The 22,741-nt window shown below is 42.1% G+C and overlaps 1 protein-coding gene across 9 annotated transcripts in view; it reads right to left on the reverse strand.

Moving 5' to 3' along the window:
• Odf2l (outer dense fiber of sperm tails 2 like) overlaps positions 1-17,267 on the reverse strand; it is a 36,929-nt gene extending 19,662 nt beyond the window's left edge. The window contains exons 1-8 of one of the 9 annotated variants that reach the window (XM_040751656.1): positions 16,965-17,191; positions 10,681-10,849; positions 8,764-8,902; positions 7,870-7,998; positions 5,914-5,973; positions 5,733-5,804; positions 4,764-4,880; positions 895-1,080 (exon numbers count right to left, since the gene is read on the reverse strand). In XM_040751656.1, coding sequence (XP_040607590.1) covers positions 895-1,080; positions 4,764-4,880; positions 5,733-5,804; positions 5,914-5,973; positions 7,870-7,998; positions 8,764-8,902; positions 10,681-10,787 — 810 coding nt within the window. In that variant the 5' untranslated portion in view covers positions 10,788-10,849; positions 16,965-17,191. Of the gene's footprint in view, positions 1-894; positions 1,081-4,763; positions 4,881-5,732; positions 5,805-5,913; positions 5,974-7,869; positions 7,999-8,763; positions 8,903-10,680; positions 10,850-16,810; positions 16,913-16,964 lie in introns of those variants that run through there. The other 8 variants (XM_040751649.1, XM_040751648.1, XM_040751658.1 and 5 more) reach the window with 8 other exon arrangements.
• Positions 17,268-22,741: the final 5,474 nt, after the last annotated feature.

Raw genomic sequence — 22,741 nt, forward strand, 5'->3', positions numbered from 1 at the left:
CCGAAAGCCTCACTGTAACTTTCCAGTGGGCAAGATGGAGGAAGCCTTACTCTTAGCTAGCCACAAAAGCTACTGGTGTGTGTGTTAGGGAGGGGCATGGCACACACTTAAATTTCCTTTAATTACGTCCCCACAAGCGCTATATAATTCAAGTGCTGCATTATATGCTACATAATCTTTCAAAATAAACGTCTAAAGCAAAAAGGATGAGCAAATTTTATACCATTAATAGTAACATGCATAAGAATAACACCATTATCTAAAGCTTCCCAATGTTAACTATGCTAACTAACTATATGATCTAACTAACCATGCTATCCAACTATACTATCCAACTATGCTATGTAACTATGCTATCTAACTATACTGTCTGATTATACTAACTATGCTGTTAAACTATGCTATCTAACTATGCTATGTAAGTAACTATGCTGTCTAACTAACTATACTATTTAACTATACTGTCTAACTGTGCTATTTAACTATTCTGTCAAACTATACTATCTAACTAACTTTACTGTCTAACTGTGCTATCTAACTAACTATGCTGCCTAACTAGTTATAATGTCTATGTTATTTATCTAACTATGCTGTGGAACTGTACTATCTAGGCTGTCTGACCATGCTATCTATCTAACTATGCTGTCTGACCATGCTAACTAACTAACAACGCTGTCTGACTAACTACACTAATTAACTATACTGTCTAACTAAGCTGGCTGACCACACTAACTAACTAACTATGCTGTCTGACTAACTACACTATCTAACTATACTGTCTAACTATGCTGTCTGACCGTGCTGTCTAACTAACTATGCTATCTGACCAGCCATGATATCCAAGTCTGACATTTAAGCACATGAAGCATCTCATACAACAATAAGCACACTCACCTGATCTCGGATCTGGGCAGTGAGGTGTTCAATATCCCCTGCAAAGTGTTTCAGCCTTTGTCTGTAAACTTTCGATGCTTTTTTCAGAGCCACAGCTTTCTGCCTACTTGCTTCTTTGATGGCTACAGCCTCCTGCTTATTCATTCTCACCTGCAAGTTCCACTTGGCTATTTGGGTTTCCAAGCTCTAAAAAATGTTAAAAGATGTCCAATTATACCAGAGCTTCAGTGCTCATATAAAACACATCCACACAGATGGTATCACGTTTGGTTAAAAAGTTAAACAGCAGTAAGAGGGGACATAGCCAAAACTTCTTGTATCAAGTAAAAAATCGAAAATATTTCAATACACATAAAACTTATGGTACCATGACTAAAGAGACTAATTGTGATTATGGCAGAAATATCAGCTTCCTTAAAGCTCCCGGGATAAGACATCACTTAGTTCACATATGAAACAGAACGAAGAACAGTGGAAAACATGATCTCCGTCCTCGGTATGAGAGCGTCTCAGATGACAGATGCACAGGGCGCGGCAGACGAGGATGACATGTGGAGACCCAGTGACCACACATACTTTAGTATCCGCTGATGCTAGAAAGCTACAGCCAGGAGAGTAAAAGCACTGCTTTGCCTAATAGTGGCAAACTTACAAAATGGTGGACTCCAAGGCCAAGCAGAGTTTAGGTAAATCACTGGCTACCAGGTCCACACGATCAGATAAAACAGTTCAAATGAGGTCTAAGGGAGGACTTCAGCCGCTGAACAGGACAGTGCTAACTGGCAGGACCAGTTCTTTGACACGCTCTTCATAAAACATGAGAGAGCCAGTCTGGTGTGACCATTGTTACATTAAGCATGTAATAAGTAATGACTAGAGATTGTTATGCTTTTGTATTTTTAAAATTACATACATGTTAAATACAAAATTACAGAATATATGCTTGATGTTCCCATTCCCAGGGCAACCATTTCAACTAAAAATAAATTTAGGACTCCCAGTAGCAGATAGGCTTTTCCACTTCATCCTGTGACCAATGTAAGCTATGCTTCCCTTCACTTCCATTAATATTATCATTAAGACACACGTCTTTGCTTTCATCTCTGCAGACCGGTTAGGAAAACTTTGAAGAAGCAACTATCTCTTCAGCTGCCTCTACAAGTTAATCTTAAATAAAGAGACAAAAAGGAAAAAGTCTCATGGAGCACTGCAGTAAATAACCGGGAAAAACTAACTCTAAGGTCAAGTCCATGTGCAAGAGAGGACCTGCCCACAAGAAACGCACCAGTCATTCCTCAGGATGGCCACGCGGTGTCACCACCACACCATGCAGTGTGCATTTGCTTACAAAGTCTTACACAGGAAGATTAAAAAGAGGCCATAAGGATAGGAGGTGGTCGGGAATGGATATGATCAAAACACAGTGTATACATCTCAAAGCCTACACTTCATTATTCCAGGGATAGACTGAAACTGGCAAATCATTTTTAATTTCAAGCCCAGTCATTTGCCAAGTGGATGGACCCAGTGAACGACAACTAGAAAACCGAGATTTATGTTGCCAGACTGAATTGTTTTTACACTTAAAAAAAATAAACTTGCTAAACCCCAAATCAAGTAACTGAATTCTAATCCTGCCACATTATTCACTACTCTAAATTCCAACGCTTATGTATTTATTGTACATAATATAATTAACGTATACAAATAAACTCAAATGCAATAAAACTGCGTGCGAGAGGAAAGCAGGAGAGCCAGACCGGGAAGCAGCTGCTCCCGCCCTTCAGGAGTGGCAGTGCCGAGGGTTCTTCACCAGCATCACATCAAGATGGGCACCACAGCAGAGCTCTGGGTTTTAGCCTGCTGTCTGTCTCCAGATTGACCAAATGCATTTAAAACCAGAAAATACTGTTAAAATAATATTTGAAAATCACTCGGTATTTCATTTAGAATTAAAAAGAAAACATCCCCAACTGCTATTTAAGGACATCGACAAAGATAAGATGAAGTAGGTGACTGACGGGCAAGAGCTCATTATTTGCCTGTGGCTGTTCACACGGCACGGCACACCGTCCTAACTCACTGTCCACACAGCACACCGTCCTAACTCACTGTCCACACGGCATGGCACACCGTCCTAACTCACTGTCCACACAGCACACCGTCCTAACTCACTGTCCACACGGCACGGCACACCGTCCTAACTCACTGTCCACACAGCACACCGTCCTAACTCACTGTCCACACGGCACGGCTGACGGGCAAGAGCTCATTATCTGCCTGTGGCTGTCCACACGGCACGGCACACCAGCCTAACTCACTGTCCACACGGCACGGCACACCGTCCTAACTCACACTGTCCACACGGCACGGCACACCGTCCTAACTCACACTGTCCACACGGCACGGCTGACGGGCAAGAGCTCATTATTTGCCTGTGGCTGTCCACACAGCACGGCACACCGTCCTAACTCACTGTCCACACAGCACGGCACACCGTCCTAACTCACTGTCCACACGGCACAGCACGGCACACCATCCTAACTCACTGTCCACACAGCACGGCACAGCACACCGGCCGCCGTCCTAACTCCCTGTCCACACAGCACGGCACATCGTCCTAACTCACTGTCCACACAGCACGGCACACCGTCCTAACTCCCTGTCCACACGGCACAGCACAGCACGGCACACCGGCCACTGTCCTATCTCAATGTCCACACAGCAGCACTGGAGGACAAGTAGATACGGGTTGCAGATGTTTGCTATGATTCCCGACAGGAAAAACAAACTGAGTTCTACCTAGACATCCTCATTCATAGTCTGTAGAAGTATCAAGGTAGGAACACTGTTTCTTTTCCTTTGACAAAAAATAAGATAGTGCATCCAATTAGGCTGGGACATATAACATTTTGAGGCTCTGACCTCAAAATGACTGGACTTGGAATACCTATTTATACCAAACATTCCTTCTAACTGTACAAATACAAAAGGAACTTCTCAATACTTTGAATGCAGAAAACAAACTCATTGCAAAATTATTATAATTGGTAGCAAGAAAAACAACTTACTGATTGCCTATTAGAAACATATGAGAATATGCGTAAAAGGCTATAGAGACATGAAAACTGACTGGAATACTATGCAACCAAATGTTAACAATAGTTTGGTGTCCTTAAGCTATTTTAACTTATGTTTCCATAATTTACAAACTGTCCACAGTAAACATGTATTAACCGTATGATGAGAAAGATTCAAAACATTTAAAATCTCTGTTGGGAGAATCTTTTTGTACATTGTGAAGATGTGTCTCTGTTTAACCTTGCCCATCTAAGGCACCTTCTGACTGGTTTAATAAAGAGCTTAACAGCCCATAGCAAGGCAGGAGAGGATAGGCAGGACTTTCAGGCAAAGATAGGGACTCTGGGAAAGATTCTGAGGTGCAAAATTCTCCAGTCAGACGAGGAGGAAGTAGGAATGATGATACTGAGGAGAGGTAATTGGCCACGTGGCAGAACACAGATTAATACACGTTTAAGATGGGAACAAGCCTAAGCTAAGGCCAAGCTTCATAATTAATAGAAGTCTCGTGTCATTATTAGAGAGCTAGTAATACAAAGAAAGACCCACTGCAAATCTCCACACATTCTTCCTAGATTGAAATATAAAAAGAAATATTTTCATACAGGGATCTGGACCTAAATACTCAGAAGACCAGACACCTGATGATTCAGATTCATATTCAGGGTTTTCCACAGAAACCCTGAAATTACATTCTTTTATTATCACTGCATTCCACAATTAGGCAAGGCCACTAAAGTTAGCTTTCCATTATCTTATTACATAACTATAGCAATGGATATTCATACCCTCACGTGCTCTTTTAACTTGTCATTCTCAGCTTCCCTTTTCTGGATTTGGAGGTGCAGACGATCATGCACTACTTTGACTGACTGGGAAAACCGGTTTGCTTTCAAAGCGCTTTCCTGTAATAGCAAAGACAAATAATAATAATGTTACTGGGTCCCTTCATCTTTGTCAGAGCCCAGAGCCTGCCTCAAGCTGACCAGATGGTGAGTCAGGGAACTCCTTTCCATATGCTGCACATCATATGAAACTGCACGTAACGCTCCCAAAGGTATCCAATGCCTGCTAATTGTCTCCTGCAAACCTCCCCATCTCTCCTCCCAAGTAAAACTCTAGGTACGTACAAAATGTTCCTCCGAACACCAAAATTATTTAATTTTTCCAATTAAACGAAAACATAAATTTGTAGTTCTTAAATGTCAATGTGTATATTTGCATGTGTTCTCAGCTGTCTACAGGTGCAGAGACACATACTTACACACACATGCACATATATGACATGTGTGCGGCTCACAGGACGACCTTGGGTGTCATCTTCAGGACCATCATCCAGCTCCTGAGACAGACGCCTCACTGCCTCACTCACCAACTAGGATAGTCTGACTGGCCAGTAAGCCCCAGGGATCCTCCCTTCTCTCCTTTCCAGGACCAGAATTACAAGGGTTCTGGGGACTAAACTCAGCTTCTGGTCTTCCAACTGAACCATCACCCAACCCATAAGTATAGAATTTGTGCTGACTTAAGCCAAGTGGCCTAAGCAACATAAATCTATACTAACTAAACAACAAACAAACAAAATCAACTTAAAAAGTTAAGATGTTCCTTTTGATGCATAAAAGTGCGTACTGACCTAAACTGTCAGAAAGCCTTTATTGTGCTCGGAGCTGAGGGTCTGAGAACGGGTGTCAGGAAGAGAAAGGAGTCGATACTAACAAGATAAGAGCGAAGGGTAAAACTCAAAATGTGCTTACCTTTTCATTCTCAAACAGACTGGAAAGTTCTCCGATATAGGCCTCTTTTTCAAGTACCCTCCTCTTAAGATTCTTCAGGAAATACAAAGGAAGAATTAGAAAATTCTGACTAAAAACCAAGCAGCGTACAAAGAAGCGAAGAAATGCCACCAAGAATGCTGCCAAGTGGGGAAACACTTACACTATTCTCACTTTCACTGTCACTGAGATCCTTCAGCAAGCTGGGTGAGTTCTCTGCTGTCTGCGAGGGAGAAATACTAAATATCAATGTTTAAAACCACACCTCTCTCTCTTTTAAACATGAATACTGTCTGCCAAATCTGAGAGTTCATTTTCTACTGATATCAACTCTCTGCAAGAAGTATAGCTTGCAAATGTTTTCTCCTATTTTGTAGATTGCCTCTATGCTGTTATCTTCATTTAGAAGCATTTTAGTTTGATGTAATATATATATAGCTTTTGCTTTGCTTCCTTTGCTTTGTGTATCTTAGGAAAAAAAAACCCTCACCCATTGCAATGTCCTAACCCTTTCTCTTCTCTCCCCTCACTGAGGACGAAACCAGGCATGGTATGTGATAGGTAAGCTTTCTGCCACTGACCTACGTCCCTTAAATTATTAACTAATTCTGGAAACTAATGGTAAGGATTCTTAACTTGGCTCTGTGGATAGTTACAGAGCCAGAAGATGGACTCTGTGGAATCTGAGATGCATACACTTCTGAAATAGTGTGTGCAATCCTTCACTGTGTGTATGTGTATGTGCTTTGGAAGAAAAGAATAAAACATAGCACAGGTAACCCTTAAAAGACCAACATGGACAGGTACTATGCATAGTACAGATTCTATTGGGTAAAATTTCTGCCTGGGTTCCCAAAACTAATTTTTTCTGATCAGTTACTTTGCTAAATTGATTTCAAAAGAATGCCCCAGAAAGTATAGGCCCTGATGGGGCTCACACTCACAAGAGCACTCCTGATGGGGATCACACTCACAGGAGCACACCTGATGGGGATCACACTCACAGGAGCACACCTGATGGGGGATCACACTCACAAGAGCACTCCTGATGGGGGATCACACTCACAGGAGCACACCTGACGGGGATCACACTCACAGGAGCACACCTGATGGGGATCACACTCACAGGAGCACACCTGACGGGGATCACACTCACAGGAGCACTCCTGATGGGGGATCACACTCACAGGAGCACACCTGATGGGGATCACACTCACAGGAGCACACCTGATGGGGATCACACTCACAGGAGCACTCCTGATGGGGCTCACACTCACAGGAGCACACCTGATGGGGCTCACACTCACAGGAGCACTCCTGACGGGGATCACACTCACAGGAGCACACCTGATGGGGATCACACTCACAGGAGCACACCTGATGGGGATCACACTCACAGGAGCACACCTGATGGGGATCACACTCACAGGAGCACACCTGATGGGGATCACACTCACAGGAGCACACCTGATGGGGATCACAGTCACAGGAGCACACCTTATGGGGGATCACACTCACAGGAGCACACCTGATGGGGATCACACTCACAGGAGCACACCTGATGGGGATCACACTCACAGGAGCACTCCTGATGGGGATCACACTCACAGGAGCACACCTGACGGGGATCACACTCACAGGAGCACTCCTGATGGGGATCACACTCACAGGAGCACACCTGACGGGGATCACACTCACAGGAGCACACCTGATGGGGATCACACTCACAAGAGCACACCTGATGGGGGATCACAGTCACAGGAGCACACTTATTGGGGGATCACAGTCATAGGAGCACACCTATTGGGGGATCACAGTCATAGGAGCACACCTAATGGGGGCTCACACTCACAGGAGCACACCTGATGGGGCTCACACTCACAGGAGCACTCCTAATGGGGATCACAGTCACAGGAGCACTCCTGATGGGGATCACAGTCACAGGAGCACACCTAATGGGGGATCACACTCACAGGAGCACACCTGATGGGGATCACACTCACAGGAGCACTCCTGATGGGGATCACACTCACAGGAGCACTCCTGATGGGGATCACACTCACACACACACACAGCATGCGAGCGCATGTCACAGGAGCACACAGCACAGGTGCCTTACTTGTTCATAGTGTGTCTGTTTAAGAAGTTGTTCTAAGGCTAATTTCACACGATTAAAAGTGTCTAATTCTTTTGATAATATTTCTTGCTGTTCAAAAATCTTCTTCAAATTGGTTGCAGAATGATTAACCTGACAAAATAATAGAAGCACATAAATCCGTGTTAAAATAGCACTAAGTAAAACATACTAGGATGATATCATCAATGAGAACTGTTTCCTAGTATCAATGAAAATCATTATTTTGCATGTAGTACTGGTGAACCCTGGCAAGTTACCCATAGCAGACACAATACACTACGGTATGTTAAAATAAAACATGTTGTACAACGCCACAGCTTTGCAGTATTTTGTCTACTAACCCACAAAGCACAATCTGTTCTTGACCCAAAGTGAAGTTTAGTTGAAATTGTGCAGTTGTCTTCTATCCCAAATGACACCACAGAAAACAGGTGAACGGCATCTCTCAGAGATTACTTTTTAAAGACATATTTATTTTTATTTGATGTGAATGAGTGTTTTGCCTGGGTGTTTGTCTGTCCACCATGAATGCCTGGTGCCCAGAGACCAGAGTGGGGATCAGATCTGATGCAGCTGGAGTTAGCGATGGGTCCTCTGGAAGAGCAGCCAGCGCTGCTAACCAGTGAGCCATCTCTCCAGCCCCCAATTTTAGTTTAAATTACCTCCACCTGCAGTTTCCGGGTTAGTGTCTTACTAGGTGCATGTCTGAGAGAATTAGTAATGACAGGAAATGAGAATGCTCTCCCAGCTGGCCCCATTTTTGGTATCATGTCCCCACTTGTGGGCATTCCCATTGAGATGTGAGTCTTTAGTCAGGCCATTCTGAATAGTAGGCTCACTCTCCATCTTATTAGCAATTCTAAGTTCAACACTCACATTTTCTAAGTTAATTCCTTCCACAGTGTTCTTAAATAATGGCAAAAGTAACTCTACTGAACAGGATGCCGACTCAGCTTCCTTAAGCATTGCCTGCAACTCCGTCTCCATCTTGCCAATGAAGATGTCCTGCATGAGGCTAGTAAGAGACAAACAAACTTTCCGTTACACCTAACACACGCTGGAGACTTCAGTGGGAGACAAGAACGGACGAGTCTGCCTCCAGACTGACACGGGTTTAATCCACAGAGGCCCTGGGGGAAGCCTTATCGCCAGGCCTACAGGCATGCAGGCCAAAGGTGGGCTGCACAGAGGAGAAAGGAGATCGATCTGGGGTACAGGGGAGAGAATAATTCATCTTCCTTGCACTCTGCTTTATGGAATCATAAATTATGTGCATTTAAAACTCATCTATAGGGCTGGAGGGGCAGCTCAGCAGTTAAGGGCATAGTGCTCTTGCAGAGGATCCAGGTTCTGTTCTCAGCACCTCACAGTGACTCACAACTGTCTGTGACTTGCTCTGTTGGCCTCCATGGGCACCAAGTAAGAATCTGGTGCATACACATACATGGAAGAAAAATTCTCCTATATATAAAACAAATATATCTTTACATTTTAATAAATAAAATCTATGCATAACTAAACTTTAAAGAAACTTTTTCAATATCTATAAACAACAGCAAGTTCTGTGAGAGCATTCTGCCTTTCATTACTCAGTACTGCTTCTTTACAGAATGTCTTATGAAAAACTCATTCAGAACTGATGGGCAGCAAAGATGGCTCAGCAGGAAAACACACTAGCTGTGAAGCCTAGAGATCTCTTCTGACCCTGGAACTCATGGTGGGGGGACAGGACAGACTCTGAAAATTGTCCTCTGACCTACACAGCACAAATCACACACACACACACACACACACACACACACACACACATCAAATTACTGGCATCTTACATATATTTATATATTTCAAACAGAAGGCCAGAGATTTTGTTCTTAAGTACTGCCAGCTTAAAGTAAAAAGCTTATGATAAAGAACAGCCCTTCATTGAAAACCATGGTCAGAAATTCAATTATATTTGATAAAAGACTATTTTCCACTTTCTGTCACCTAAATTAGAAGCTAGATTAAACTACCTGTAGTGACAATAATGACATTTTAAGATTACTACTACTATATTAATTCACACAAATAACAAGTAAATCTCCAATTCAAACAAAGCAAAATATGATAATTATTTGTTATAGAACAATATAATAAGCAATAATATTCACTTTACTGTGGTGATATCTTGCTTATACAAATAAAGCCTGTCTGGGGGTCAGAGAATGGAGCTTGCCGCTAGCTAACCATAGAGGTCTGAAGGTCTGTATAGACAGACAGGAAGTGAGGCAGCTGGGCAGAAACAGGATCTAAGCAGAGAGAAACAGGAAATCGTTCTCTTGTCTGCTGAGATGCTGAGGAGGTAAGGTGTGCTGCGGCTTACTCCTTCTCTCTGATCTCTCAGCATTTCCCTCTAGATCTGACTCTGGTTTTTTATTATCTAGACCAATTAAGGCCTTCATTTACACTTCACAAATTACTAATAGGTTGGGCTGGCTTTTCTATTGCTTTCATTAAGAATAAAAACTTAAAGCAAACACCCGTAGTCCCAGAGTAAGAAAGGCTGAGCCAAGGAGCCCAAGAGTTCAGTAACAGCCTGGGCTGCATAGTGAGGCCTTGTCTCAAAAGGTAAAGCAAACAAAGAAATAATAAAAAGACTGATAACTTCTCTACACTGCTAAATCAGCATTTTTATAGTCGGATAATGTAGGTATAACGAATGAATACAAAACATGAGAAGGATATTCTTGAGTGATGACTGCACTTGGTTTGGAGGTTAGGAAATGATACTGGCTCTGTCAATAACAAGGGTACCTGCTGAGGTCATTCTCACTGGCACTCTGTGGGACAGGTGCTCTCTCCTGTGTGAAGCATGGAAAGAGTCCCTCTGGATGACTTCCATCGCTAGGAGGTGTCTCCATCAACTCAGTAGCTCTCTTTTAATAGGATGCTTCAGCAACAACTTTCCCACAGATGCTGAAAGCTAGGGAACATATGTTATTAAACTTATCATTTCAGTAGGATTTTTTCTTTCATTAACCTGTGATATAAAGACCCCAATCATGTATAAAATGTTTCAAAGACAATATCAAAATTATAACTGCTTAGCACTTGAGAGGCAGAAGCAGGCAGATCTCTGTGAGTTTGAGACAGTTTGGTTTGCCCAACAAGTTCCAAGCCAGCTGGAGCTACATATTGAGACCCTGTCTTTAAAAAAATTATAAATACTACTCTATTCCAGTGACTCAAAACTGTATCAAAATTGCATTGCATAGTAATTTACTAATTTCATGTTTCCATACATATTTTGAAAAGGCTTGCTATTACTATATATTAATTATACATGTTATTATTCTTGTGTAGATATGGGTACAAAAATATTTTTTAAGATTATTTTTAATTATGCATCTGTAAGTAGGCATGTGCAGATAAGTCCTAGGGGTTGGGAACATAGAGATCAGAGTTCCCTAGAGCTAGAGTTACACAGGGGTTGTGAGCGACTTTGCATAGGTTTTGGAACTAAACGTGCATACTCTGTAAGGACAGTAAGCTCCCTTAATCACTGAGCTATCTCTCCAGCACCATGTTTAGATATCTTTATGGATCTATTTCTTGAAGCATTATAGTAATCCTTCAATAATCACTAGAAAACAAGTGTGCAAGCTACGGGTTTTGAACTAGTCCCATCAGGCCGGTGACAGGGAGCTGGTATTCCCACTTAGAACTGTACAAACTCACGCACCTTTAATTTGCTTTGCAACAACAGCTGCAGAGCAGGGAAGACACTATTTTAAAAATAGTCTGTTGTGATACATTCCTCTATGCCCATTCCCACCTCAATCTAGACTATTCCTTGCTTATAATAAGTATTTCTGAACTTTAGCAAGAATCTTTTCATTGAAGAATCTTTTCATTTAGCCCTGAAGATGTCATTTTAAAAAGGTGACCTTATATATGCATGAATCCCTCAAAAATTGCCCCACTTAAGAGATGAATTAACACGTCGGCAACAATGAGGCTAAGGTTTCATAGTTCCAAGTGATCATGTGTCTCTTTTGCTATTGTTGTTCATACAAGATCAAAGGTCACATTTAAGGTTTCTACATCACCTTAAAATATTTATGATTCAGTCTTATTTTTTCATATTAAAATTCATTATACTCAAGAACTTTTCAATAGCTTAGGCATTTGTTGAAATGATAGGTTGAAACTATTCACAATATTTAGCTAGCAATTCAGAAACCTCCCAGAACACCTGCAAAAACTGCATTAAATTTTGCCTGATGTTTCTATATACAATGCAGAGACAAATATTTAGTAGCTATAATTCAAAAGGAATAGCAGCCCAGAGAGCCTGCGCCACTCTCCCTGGGCCCCTGGCCACCGAGCTGTGCAACATCTGTTAGGACAGCATCACACTGCAAAGAGTACCCGGGGTATTTACAATTCAGAAGAAGCACAAACACACGGATCACATGGAATGCTAAAATAGACTATAGAGGAATGTGCTCCTGGAAGTCACAGCAAAGGCATCTGTGGTCTGTTTGGTTTGTAACTGCCACAGCCCTTCAAGGAGGAATTAGCATTTATCTTTTCCTCATTCGTGTGCTTAAATATCTCTCTCAACAGGCTGAAATCTCAAGAAACAATGTCTTATTTACAGCGGAAATGCCTGGAAAGTATGCAAGGGTTACTACTCAATGAAAATAACAGACTACTGATTTTCCCTTAACTGTCCCTTGGCCAACCTTTCTGAGGGATTAAAAGAAAAATGGTTTCTACATTTAGAAGTAAAATTGAAAACCAGCAGTAAAGGATAGGGACCTTCCATTCTTAGGAAATACTTTATAAAATGAGAATCACTTTGGCATCAGTATTTTAAGTTCTCATGTAGCTTTCTGGGCTATTGGTAAGTGAGCACAAGATAAATAATAGAGCAAAAATGCTGTACTTTATTACTTACAATTGTTAACCACATCTTAAATGTAAATAAAAATGTGTGGCTAAAAATGGGGATCTGTGGTGGATAATTTTAATTATCATGCAAACACAATCTGGAATGAGTAGGAAGGCCGTTGCAATGAGAAACAGTCTTGACTGGGCTGGTTAGTGGCCATGCTTGTCTGGGGTTTTCTTAGTTGGGTTGGTGTTGGAAGAATCATCTTGAATGTAGGTGACACTGCACCATGGGTTTGGACCTAGACTGAATAAAACAGAGAGCAAAGAGAAGCATGCATTCAGTTTTCCTCTGTTCCTGGCTGTGGATGGGACTAGTTGCTTCAGTGTCCTGCTGCCTTGACTGCAGTGGTGAGCTGTAATAGGAAAGTGTAAGCCAAATAAACCTTTCTCTAAATTGCTCTGTCAAGAAGCTCTACCCCACAAGAGGAAACGGAAGCAGGCTGGGCTCTAAGAATGACTTCGGCAATACTGTCATTACAGAATTCTCAAAACACAATGCAGCAACTGGGAGCATGCCAGATTTGCCCAAAGAAGTTATGTGAAGCCATATTCACCAAGACCAATATTATCCACATGTTCAAAGACGCTTCACTGCTTTTGTGACAATTCTGCAGTTGGCCATGCCAGCAGAGCCATGAGTTGCAATTGAAGTTCCAGGTATAGCCCACCAGAAGGGAATCCTCTGATGGACCAATCTCGTTTAGGCAAGACCACGGGACTGTAGACCCTGGCACATCTTTACTTCTGCTGTGACTTTACGTGTTTGCTGCAGCTCCCTGTCTCTGGTATCAAGCATGGTGAGAATGGACATGGGCAGATCTCCACTGCCTGTAACATAGTGTGCTTATCTCTTGGAAACATCCTGTTCTACTGGGCAATTAATCCGTGGATTGTCAAGAAGATGACACCCCTGCCAATCAGTGCAGTCTAATTTGATAATAATAATAATAGCTTATACATAGTTTTGATGAATAAAAATAAATACAAGGATATGTTTCACAACCAGGGTCTGTGAGTTTCACCTAAGGAGCTGCATGCATTACAGTTCAAGTTAAGGATTAACAATTGAGTCCCAGTAGCCCAGCTAATTTAGATTCTTTTAACCCTAATGTTGGGAGATGTGTTATTGTACCTCAGAGTGCATCACAACTGAAACAAAGCTTTGAAAACAACAAAGTTAGACTAAGGTGCTTTCATTAAATAGCTCTGAGGTGAAAAACCCAAGAAGACATCTAAAGTTTTAGAAAGTCACATAGTTGAATGTGGAATTCCTTAAGGTCAGAAAACAAGAACAAAGCAGCCCAATTATTACAGGCTGATACACTCTCCTTGCTAAGTTTGGTTGATGACCAAAGGTGATTAATTCCTTAGCCCCATTTCTGCCTTCAATCTCCTGATATATAGATATATAGATAGATAGATAGATAGATAGATAGATAGATAGATAGATAGATAGATTTAAAGTAGAGCTGACTGCTTGTTTCTCATATATAAAAATTTAAGTTTGTGATTTCGTACAAGATTATCTTTCAAGATAAGTAATAAAGTAAGTAATTGGTCATTTCTTTGTAACTACAAAATGCAACCTGACCAGTAAAAGACCTGACAAGAGCACCTTGCTTGCCCACACAGTTAACCCATAACGAGCAAGCTGCTTGGGTATGAATTACGTGGGCTCTTGGGATAACTTGTTTTTCATCTATAATACATAAAATGTTTAATCATGCGAGGAAGATGAAAAACATGTTTGTATCTGTAATCATTTTCTTGAGAAATAGAATGCAACTGTTTCAACTCTTGTACTGGCTGAAAAGTTTCTCTTCGGGTATAAAAGCTGTGAAAAAATGAGGGAGAGAGAGAGAGAGAGAGAGAGAGAGAGAGAGAGAGAGAGGGAGGGAGGGAGGGAGGGAGGGAGGGAGGGAGGGAGGGAGGGAGAGAGAGAGAGACAGACAGAGAGGGAGGGAGGGAGGGAGGGAGGGAGGGAGAGAGAGAGAGAGAGAGAGAGAGAGAGAGAGAGAGAGAGAGAGAGAGAGAGAATAAAGGAAATCATCAAGAGAGTTTGTGAGTATCTTTTTCCCTAATCCCTCTCAGAAAGTCTAACCTTGCCGACTCCATGGATTCCTATCAGAGCCCTGGGTCACTGGAGACTGCCAGCCCCCTAAATAGCAATACAATTCCATAATCAAAATTAGATGAGCAAAATGTAATACTTTTCTTTAATATAAAAATATTTGCCTGCTTAAAAAAGTAACACTTTCCTTTAATATAAAATATAACCTATCTTAATAAAACATACTCTCATTCTAGTTAAACGACGGTATTTTTGTAGAACCCAGGTAGTGACAAGTTTTCAGTTATGTGCAGGGCCACCAACTGACAAACATTGTTAGTGGTGAAACAGAGACCCATCCTATACGAGTTTAAGTAACTCCTTAGAGTCCAGTGTTTTTAAACTTTTTAACCTGCCAAGGGAGTTCATGGAGCTGCTGATGTAGCTATAACCACAGAACTGTGTTCTACTTTGACCAGCAAGCATGTTGAAGGATGGATGCTCGAGACCATGACTTTATAAAAGAAAGCTCATGGCACCTAGACTGCTCAGGAAATGTTTTTTAAAAAACCCAATCTCCCTGGAAAGAAAGCAAAAATTCCACAGGTTCATATTTGTTTTTGCTAAACACAAAGCCCTGAAAAACAAAATTTATTGACTTCAAACAACAGCATCCAGATTCTACTAAAAATAAAATACAATAAAAAATCTTCCATGAAATACTCAGCAAGGAACACAAAGTAGATGTAGGAATGATGACTTTTGTCTCTCAGGATTCTGGAAACCAGCCAAAACTTTTCCAAGGAGCAATTGCATATCACTTTAGACTCCATTATGAACACACACACACACACACACACACACACACACACACACACACATATATATATATATATATATATATATATATATATATGAAACTTAGAAACAGGTAAGTAAAATGACCAAAGTAGGAAAACTGATTTCTAAGTAAAACCTATTAAATAATGGTGGTGGGAGTAAGGGAATGGGGTGACATTTTATGATTCAGAGAAGCTACAGGACACGGACAATGAATTAACCATTAGCCACACTGGGCTTCGTTTTACTCTTCTACAAGAACAGAATAAACTTTACACACCACACTTACAGTAACACGAAGAGAAAAAAGAGTCATTGGACTTTGTCTGCCCTCACCACCTTGCAGACATAGGACCTATTGGGCTCACTCTGCTGGGGCTTTCTCGGCAGTTTTCACATTTTTCCATTTTTTTCTCCTTTTTAAGCAATTATTCCGAATTAACCAACCTATTCCTAACATTACTTACAAGCCTCCTGAGTTGATCAGAACTGATTTTACAGAACCTTTACGAATACGCTCATCGTTTTACCATAAGTACAAAAGTATGAAGAAAAGTTTAAAAGCAGACAGGCTCTCTGCTGATCCTTTAACTGCATCGAACCCTCATCCCCTCAAACACCTGACACACTGTAGGGCATAGGGTGACACAGAAATGTGGCCTTTTGGACCCCCAACAGCACCACAGTTTGGTTGTGGATCCTCGGGTGGCCCCTCCACTCGGTCCCACTTGAGTCTATGAACTTGGGTTTACTGTCGTTTATCCCTACTGTGTTACTCTCCGTCTGCAAGCACGGAATCGGAAGCCAGGAAAGTTAAGGGATGTGTCCCGAGACCCCACGGCTGCTTAGACGGCACGGATGGGACGGAAAAAACGCGGGCGGTTCTACAGGACCGTCAGGAGGTTTGATTCCTGAGGGTGCATGGAACATGACTCAGGGACGTCAGGAACCGGGCTGTCCTGGGGCGCTCAGAACCCCCAAACCCGGACCTCGCTCAGCACAGGGCCCCCCGCTCCCGGAAGTCCGAGACCGCCCCGCTGAAAGCCGCCATGACCCGCCCGCCCTGCTCGGGATGGAAGCGGTGGGCTCGCGCACCAAAGACGCCAGGTCCGGGCAGGGGCGAGCAGCAGACGTCTCACTTCCGGGCGCCCCGGCTCCCCGCGCCCCAACGCGGCCCGCGCCCAGAGCCCGCCCCCCGAACGCGCTCCCACGTCGCCGTGACGTCATCCGCCGCCGCCGCCGCCGCTACCTACGACGGCCGGAGCGTCCGCTGAGATCCTGCCCGGCGCCGGGTCGCCTCGGCAGACAGCGAGCGCAGAGGGAAGCGAGAACGGCCAGGAGGACGGACGGGGCGCGCGAGGCCAGACGCCGATGAGTCGCCGGCCCAGGCAGCGGTGGCCACAGCGTCTCCACCGAAGAACCCAAGCGTCGATAGTAACCGAACCTCGGCTTCTCTGGAAACGGACGCCCCGCCCTCCCCGTCTGCTCCGACGTAGCTAATTGGCCAGGGCTCGAGAGCGCGGGCGCCGTTCCTGCTGTGATTGGCGGGAGCGAGGGGGCGTGGCGGGCGGGGAGCTTTGTCCCTGCTCTGGTTGCTCTTGGAGCCTGTGCTTTAAGAAAAGGCTTAGCTTTTGTGTGTAGTTACCGAAAAATGTCTCAACCGCCGTCATCCTGGCGGGGTGTCACCTGACACTCGATGGAGAACTGCCCTCCCTGCTTGTGCTTTTTTTTTTTGCAGGAAGGATTTGAGAAAAAAAAATAAATCCAAGATAAGGTGACTGAAAAAAACCACATTTCCGAGATGTATGACATTATCCCGGACTGTTCCCCGGGTGTCCCTCTTAAATGACAAGGTCAGCGTGTTCTCCAGAATACCTTCCAAGTCCCCAAAGCAGCTGTGCTTTCCAAGCTGCTGAACCCGCAAATCGAGATCTTAGTGAAGAAAAAGGGAGACCAGATGGAGCATTTTTTAAATGAGATTTAATTTTCTTATCATTGTATTAGTGGTTTGGGAGCAGATCTCGTGTAGTCCGGGCTTACCTTCACACTGTTTCTACAGCCTAGGGTGACTTTGAAACCCTGACCCTTATGCCTCCGATCCAGGGCCTTCGTGCTAAGCAAATGTGCTCTGTTACTACTCAGCTGAAACAGACAGACACAACAAACAGAAAACTAGCTCTTTCAGCCCACCACAAGCCCTCACTTTCCCCCAAACATTACTCAGCACACTTGCCTATATAAGATTAGAATCCAAGGGTTTGTACTCAATGAAACTGCGAGGCTAGCATACTTTTTCGTTCAAGAGCCAATGGTAATATTTTAGATTTTTCCAGATGATGTTGTCCCTGTTACAGCATTTAATTCCACATAACACAAAAGAAGCCAGAGAGAAATGGAAAACACATAAACATATGAGTGCAACTGTGTCTCTATCAGATTTTATTAATAAAAAGTAATTAGGTTGGATTTGACCAACAGGTTATGGTGCGTTAACGGCTGGTAAAACGTAAGCTAAGCAAGTGTCTAGTAAGTGTTGAACTCATTGCCATCCATGTGAATATGGGCAGTAGCGGTTGGCTATTTCCCTCATGACAGATGAAATAAGATACTTGATGAGTGCTCATCATATTTTGGCAAAATGAAAAAGGCACTTTAAAGGACAGCTTGGTGGTGACGTAAGTTATCTCCAAAAATGGTTTTCAAGTAATTCTCTTCATTCCCTAAACACACAAAAATGGTCTGTTACCTTATTTGGAAATTTACCAGAAGAATGTGGCATTAAGAGATCTTGCAGGTTATTTGTTTCTCTTAGAAATCAGCAACTTAAAAAAAATCTAATTACCCTATAGAAAAGCAAAATATGACCAAATTCTCATTGTCTTAGTCACTTTGATAAGGTGCCAGATGTGTGAATCCCAGAGTTTCAAGGCCCTGCCTCGGGTCCACATGAGTGCACAATATATGGTACCCTAGTCAGCAACAGGACGTAAAGGAAAACAAGGTGAAATGACTTTGGTTACCAGGTAATGACACAGAGTATCTGAGACCTCTTAGCCCTGGAAAACTCACCAAGGTAACAGTGCTTTGGGTTTTCATAGAGCTCACACAGAGCAGATCTACATCACAGTTGCTGGATAGAGCAGTGTTAGCAAGTCTTCAGCCAAGTATAACAAAATAGCACAGACTGTTTAAACAACAAGAACTTGTCTTTCACATTTGTGGAACCTTAGAAGTCCAAAGTCAAGAATCAACCAAGTTGGCTGCTAATGAAGTGTCTGTTCCTTTTGTTTTTAGATGGATGGGTGCCTTCTTGCTTTATTCTCACTGGTATCAAGAGAAGTAGCAAAATCCCACCTGTCTTCTATAAGGGGCCTGATCTCATAATGAGGATTATCCTCCTATATTCTAATCAACCCTAAAGGCCCCATCTCTAAGTGCGAGCACATTGAAGGCTAGTAGGGAGGAAGCGACAAAACACCCTTTCCACAGCAGTAGGGTGGTTACTACTGTAATCCTTCACCAAAGGCAATTCTACTAGTGCTGGTCTAAGTGTGGGTAATTCATGATAGTGTCATGTTGACAATTAAAAGTAACCATCACAAAACTGTAGTGCTTAATTATTACATCATTTCACATATATTTACTTAATTTAAGATTATCCTTTTTATCTTTGTTTAATCTTTACACCTTGTATACCATTTTAAAGAATGTGACTTAACAAAGCCCCAGGATTATATATAAAACCATTGTAAAAGCACTAAATGGACTCCTGTAGAAGCTCCTCCATGTCTTGGAATTGTGTACTGTCCTCTTGCTATGTGCTCTCTGTTTAAATACTTAATAAAAACATTCACTAATTTTATTTCACTCTGACTCCTACTACAACACCTTTGTGCTTCATAGCCCTGGCTTTGCTTGGGGGACAGTCAGTTGGTAAGAGAAGGGATTGCTGCTGACAGTGTTGAGCAACACGCTGCTGCCGACACTCCCACCTAGAAGTAACGTCACCTACACAACATTGTTCAACAGAGACGGCAAATGAAATTTCTATAAATATGAAAATCTTAAAAAGACTTCTAAATAAAGGACAAAACACGTGTTCTGGTCTATGTTCACCTCCACTGCCTCAGTTGCATCCCCTGGTGACCCCCAGCTGACCTCTGTGTCCATCCTCACCCATAGGTTTCTCCTGCCCATTTTCTACGCAGCAGCCAGAGTGGTCCTGACCAGGGAGCAGCACAAAGTCAGTGCTAACACAACCCCAGCTGCATTCCCACATCATAAACTTCACTCTGAGCTGCTGGCCTCTCATGAACTGTGCCTACAAGGTTCCTCCTGCCACTGTGTCCCCTAGCCTTGAGACCTCTCTGTTATGTAATATGTTGATCGAATTCTGATGCTCCCAAGACTGACAGTAAAGTTTGCTTTGAATCATAGGGTGGAACTAGCTACTAGCTGACCAAAATTAACCATGGAGGTTTTGGAGGACTGAGGACAAATAGACTCGGGAAGTGATAGGGTGGGGTTTAGAGAGAGGCTCAGCCTTTTTCGCTTCACCACCACTTCTTTGGTCATTCAGGTTCTTACCCCAATATCTGACTCCCAAGTTTTTATTGATAAAGAATAATTAGATAAATGCTTCACCTGTCTCCTAATCTCTCACCATGGTATGCATCTCTGTGCTTACTACACTCAAGTTCCAACTGGATTCAAACCCCCCCCTACAAGACACTTGTCTCAGATAGTTACATGATTCCTTCCCTAGCCTGACAATCAATTCAGGAATGCCTTCATATTCCAACTGATACAAGACTGCATAACCCAACCTTGACCTGCCTCCTCTCCTGAGTCAGCCTCTCAAGCATCCCAAATTAGATACCACATTCTCTATGTTGTTATCTCTTCTAGTCTCCTCTCTAGGATGCAGAGATGAAAGCAAAATCATCGTAGTTGACGGTGGTCACTCATAGCTAACACTGGCTGGGTCAGGTAAGAGCATGCCTTTATTTTTAATAGTTTTAACAATGTCGTCAGCCAAATTTTATTTTTAAATGAATGAATAAGCAAATAAGAAGGATTTATGGGAATCGTCCCCTGCATGAATAAGGCACATCACTAAGAGTTATGGAGTAGAGACTATATATTAAAAATTACTAAAAAATGAAATTGGTTTAAAACACAAATGTGTCCATTAAAATGGAAAATAAATTAACTTTGAAGTATGAATTTAATAATAGGAAAGTACTTTAAATACAGAGTTTTAATGGCCCTTAGAGGAATGGCTAGGCTGTTAAGGCTAGACTCACAACCAAAATGTGAAAAACAGAGTTCTAATATTCTAAAACTTAGTTGGACCTGGTGGTGAACTTTTGTGTGTGTGTGTGTGTGTGTGTGTTAAGGTGGCATTTTGCAATTCTTTTAAGAGTATTTAAATAATAGTACCACCATAAAAATTAATCATTAATGTAATGTCTTCTTCCTGGAGTGCTGAAGAAAACAGCCCTTATTCATATACAACAAAAGTGTGTTTAAAGACGACATAGAAAAGTAATCCCATTTATAATATGTTGTAGAATATTCCTTTCACTGTGTGAAAATGTGTCACTGTGATTGGTTTAATAAAGAACTGACTGGCCATTAGCTAGGCAGGAAGAGGTTAGACAAGACTTCTGGGGACAGAGTTCTGGGAAGAAGAAAGGAGAAGTCTCCAGCCAGACTCAGAGCAAGCAAGACATGTAGGAGGGGAGGTAAAAGCCACGAGTCATGTAATCTACATGGCAACATTTAGGTTAATAAAAATGGGTTAATTTAAGTTATAAGAGCTAATGGGACAAACCTAGCTATATGTCAATTTTTTATAATTAATATTAAGTCTCTGTGTCATTTTTGTGAGCTGGCAGACCAAAGAAAAAGCTGCCTATACAATAGCCTTAAGAAAAATAAACTTCCTCAGAATAATAATAACAACCAATCATGTGACAGACTTTAAAGAAAAACTTTAACACATTGGTGAAGGAAATTGAATGAGACTCTAGACAATGGAAAGACTCCCCTCACTCATGGACTGGAAGACTTAATGATGCAAAATGACTATATTACCAAAATGCTCTATAGTTTCCATGAAACTCCAATGACATGAAATTAAATTCCACCCATACAAATTCCAATGACAATGATGTTGAAAAGTCATAGAGAAGCGCACAATACATCAGATAGCAAAGTAACCCTGAACAAAAAAGAATTCTGGAGGTATCACAGTATCTGATTTCAAGCTATTCAAAAGGACTATAACAAAAATAGCATAGTACTGGCACAAAAACAAACATATAGACTAGTTGGAGTGGAATAAATAGAAGACCCAGAAATAAAACCACACATCTACAGCCTTCTGATTCTCGACAAAAATATCAAAACCATAAGCACACGATGCTGGGAAAACTGCATATCTGCAAGGAGAAAACCCAAATTTCTCACAGCACTATTCAAAATTGTCATGTTATGGACTAGCTGTCCATAGATTGATAAATGGATAAAAAATGTTGTGTATATACACAATGGAGTTTTTACAGCCATAAGGAAGAATGAATTATGTAATTTGCAGGAAACGTGAATGGGACCAGAGTTTATCATGTTTAAGTAAAATAGGCTACACTCACACAAAAAAATCAGATGTTTTCTCCTATACATAGAATCTAGAAAAAACAAGCCACAAGAGTAGAAAGTGGAGCGTTGGGGAGGCAGGAGACAGTCAGGATGAGCAGAGGGTAGAGGGGGTGTGAGGAAACAGGAGGGACGTGATCAAGCTACAGCATCGCATCATGCTTAAGTTAATGAAAGCTGATGAGAATGTCTAAGAAGAACACAGGGTACACTGGGAAACACATCCATGCCCATCCCCTGCACTCTTCTCAGACAGAGGATACTCCCAGTATGACCTACAGACCCCAGCCGTATACATATGCATATGCATACGCACACATCTCCAATGTGTGTCTTATATATTGGTCACACTCCTCACATTCACCA

This window comes from Mesocricetus auratus, unplaced genomic scaffold (genome assembly GCF_017639785.1).
Source record: "Mesocricetus auratus isolate SY011 unplaced genomic scaffold, BCM_Maur_2.0 Super-Scaffold_100009, whole genome shotgun sequence".
NCBI lineage: Eukaryota > Metazoa > Chordata > Mammalia > Rodentia > Cricetidae > Mesocricetus > Mesocricetus auratus.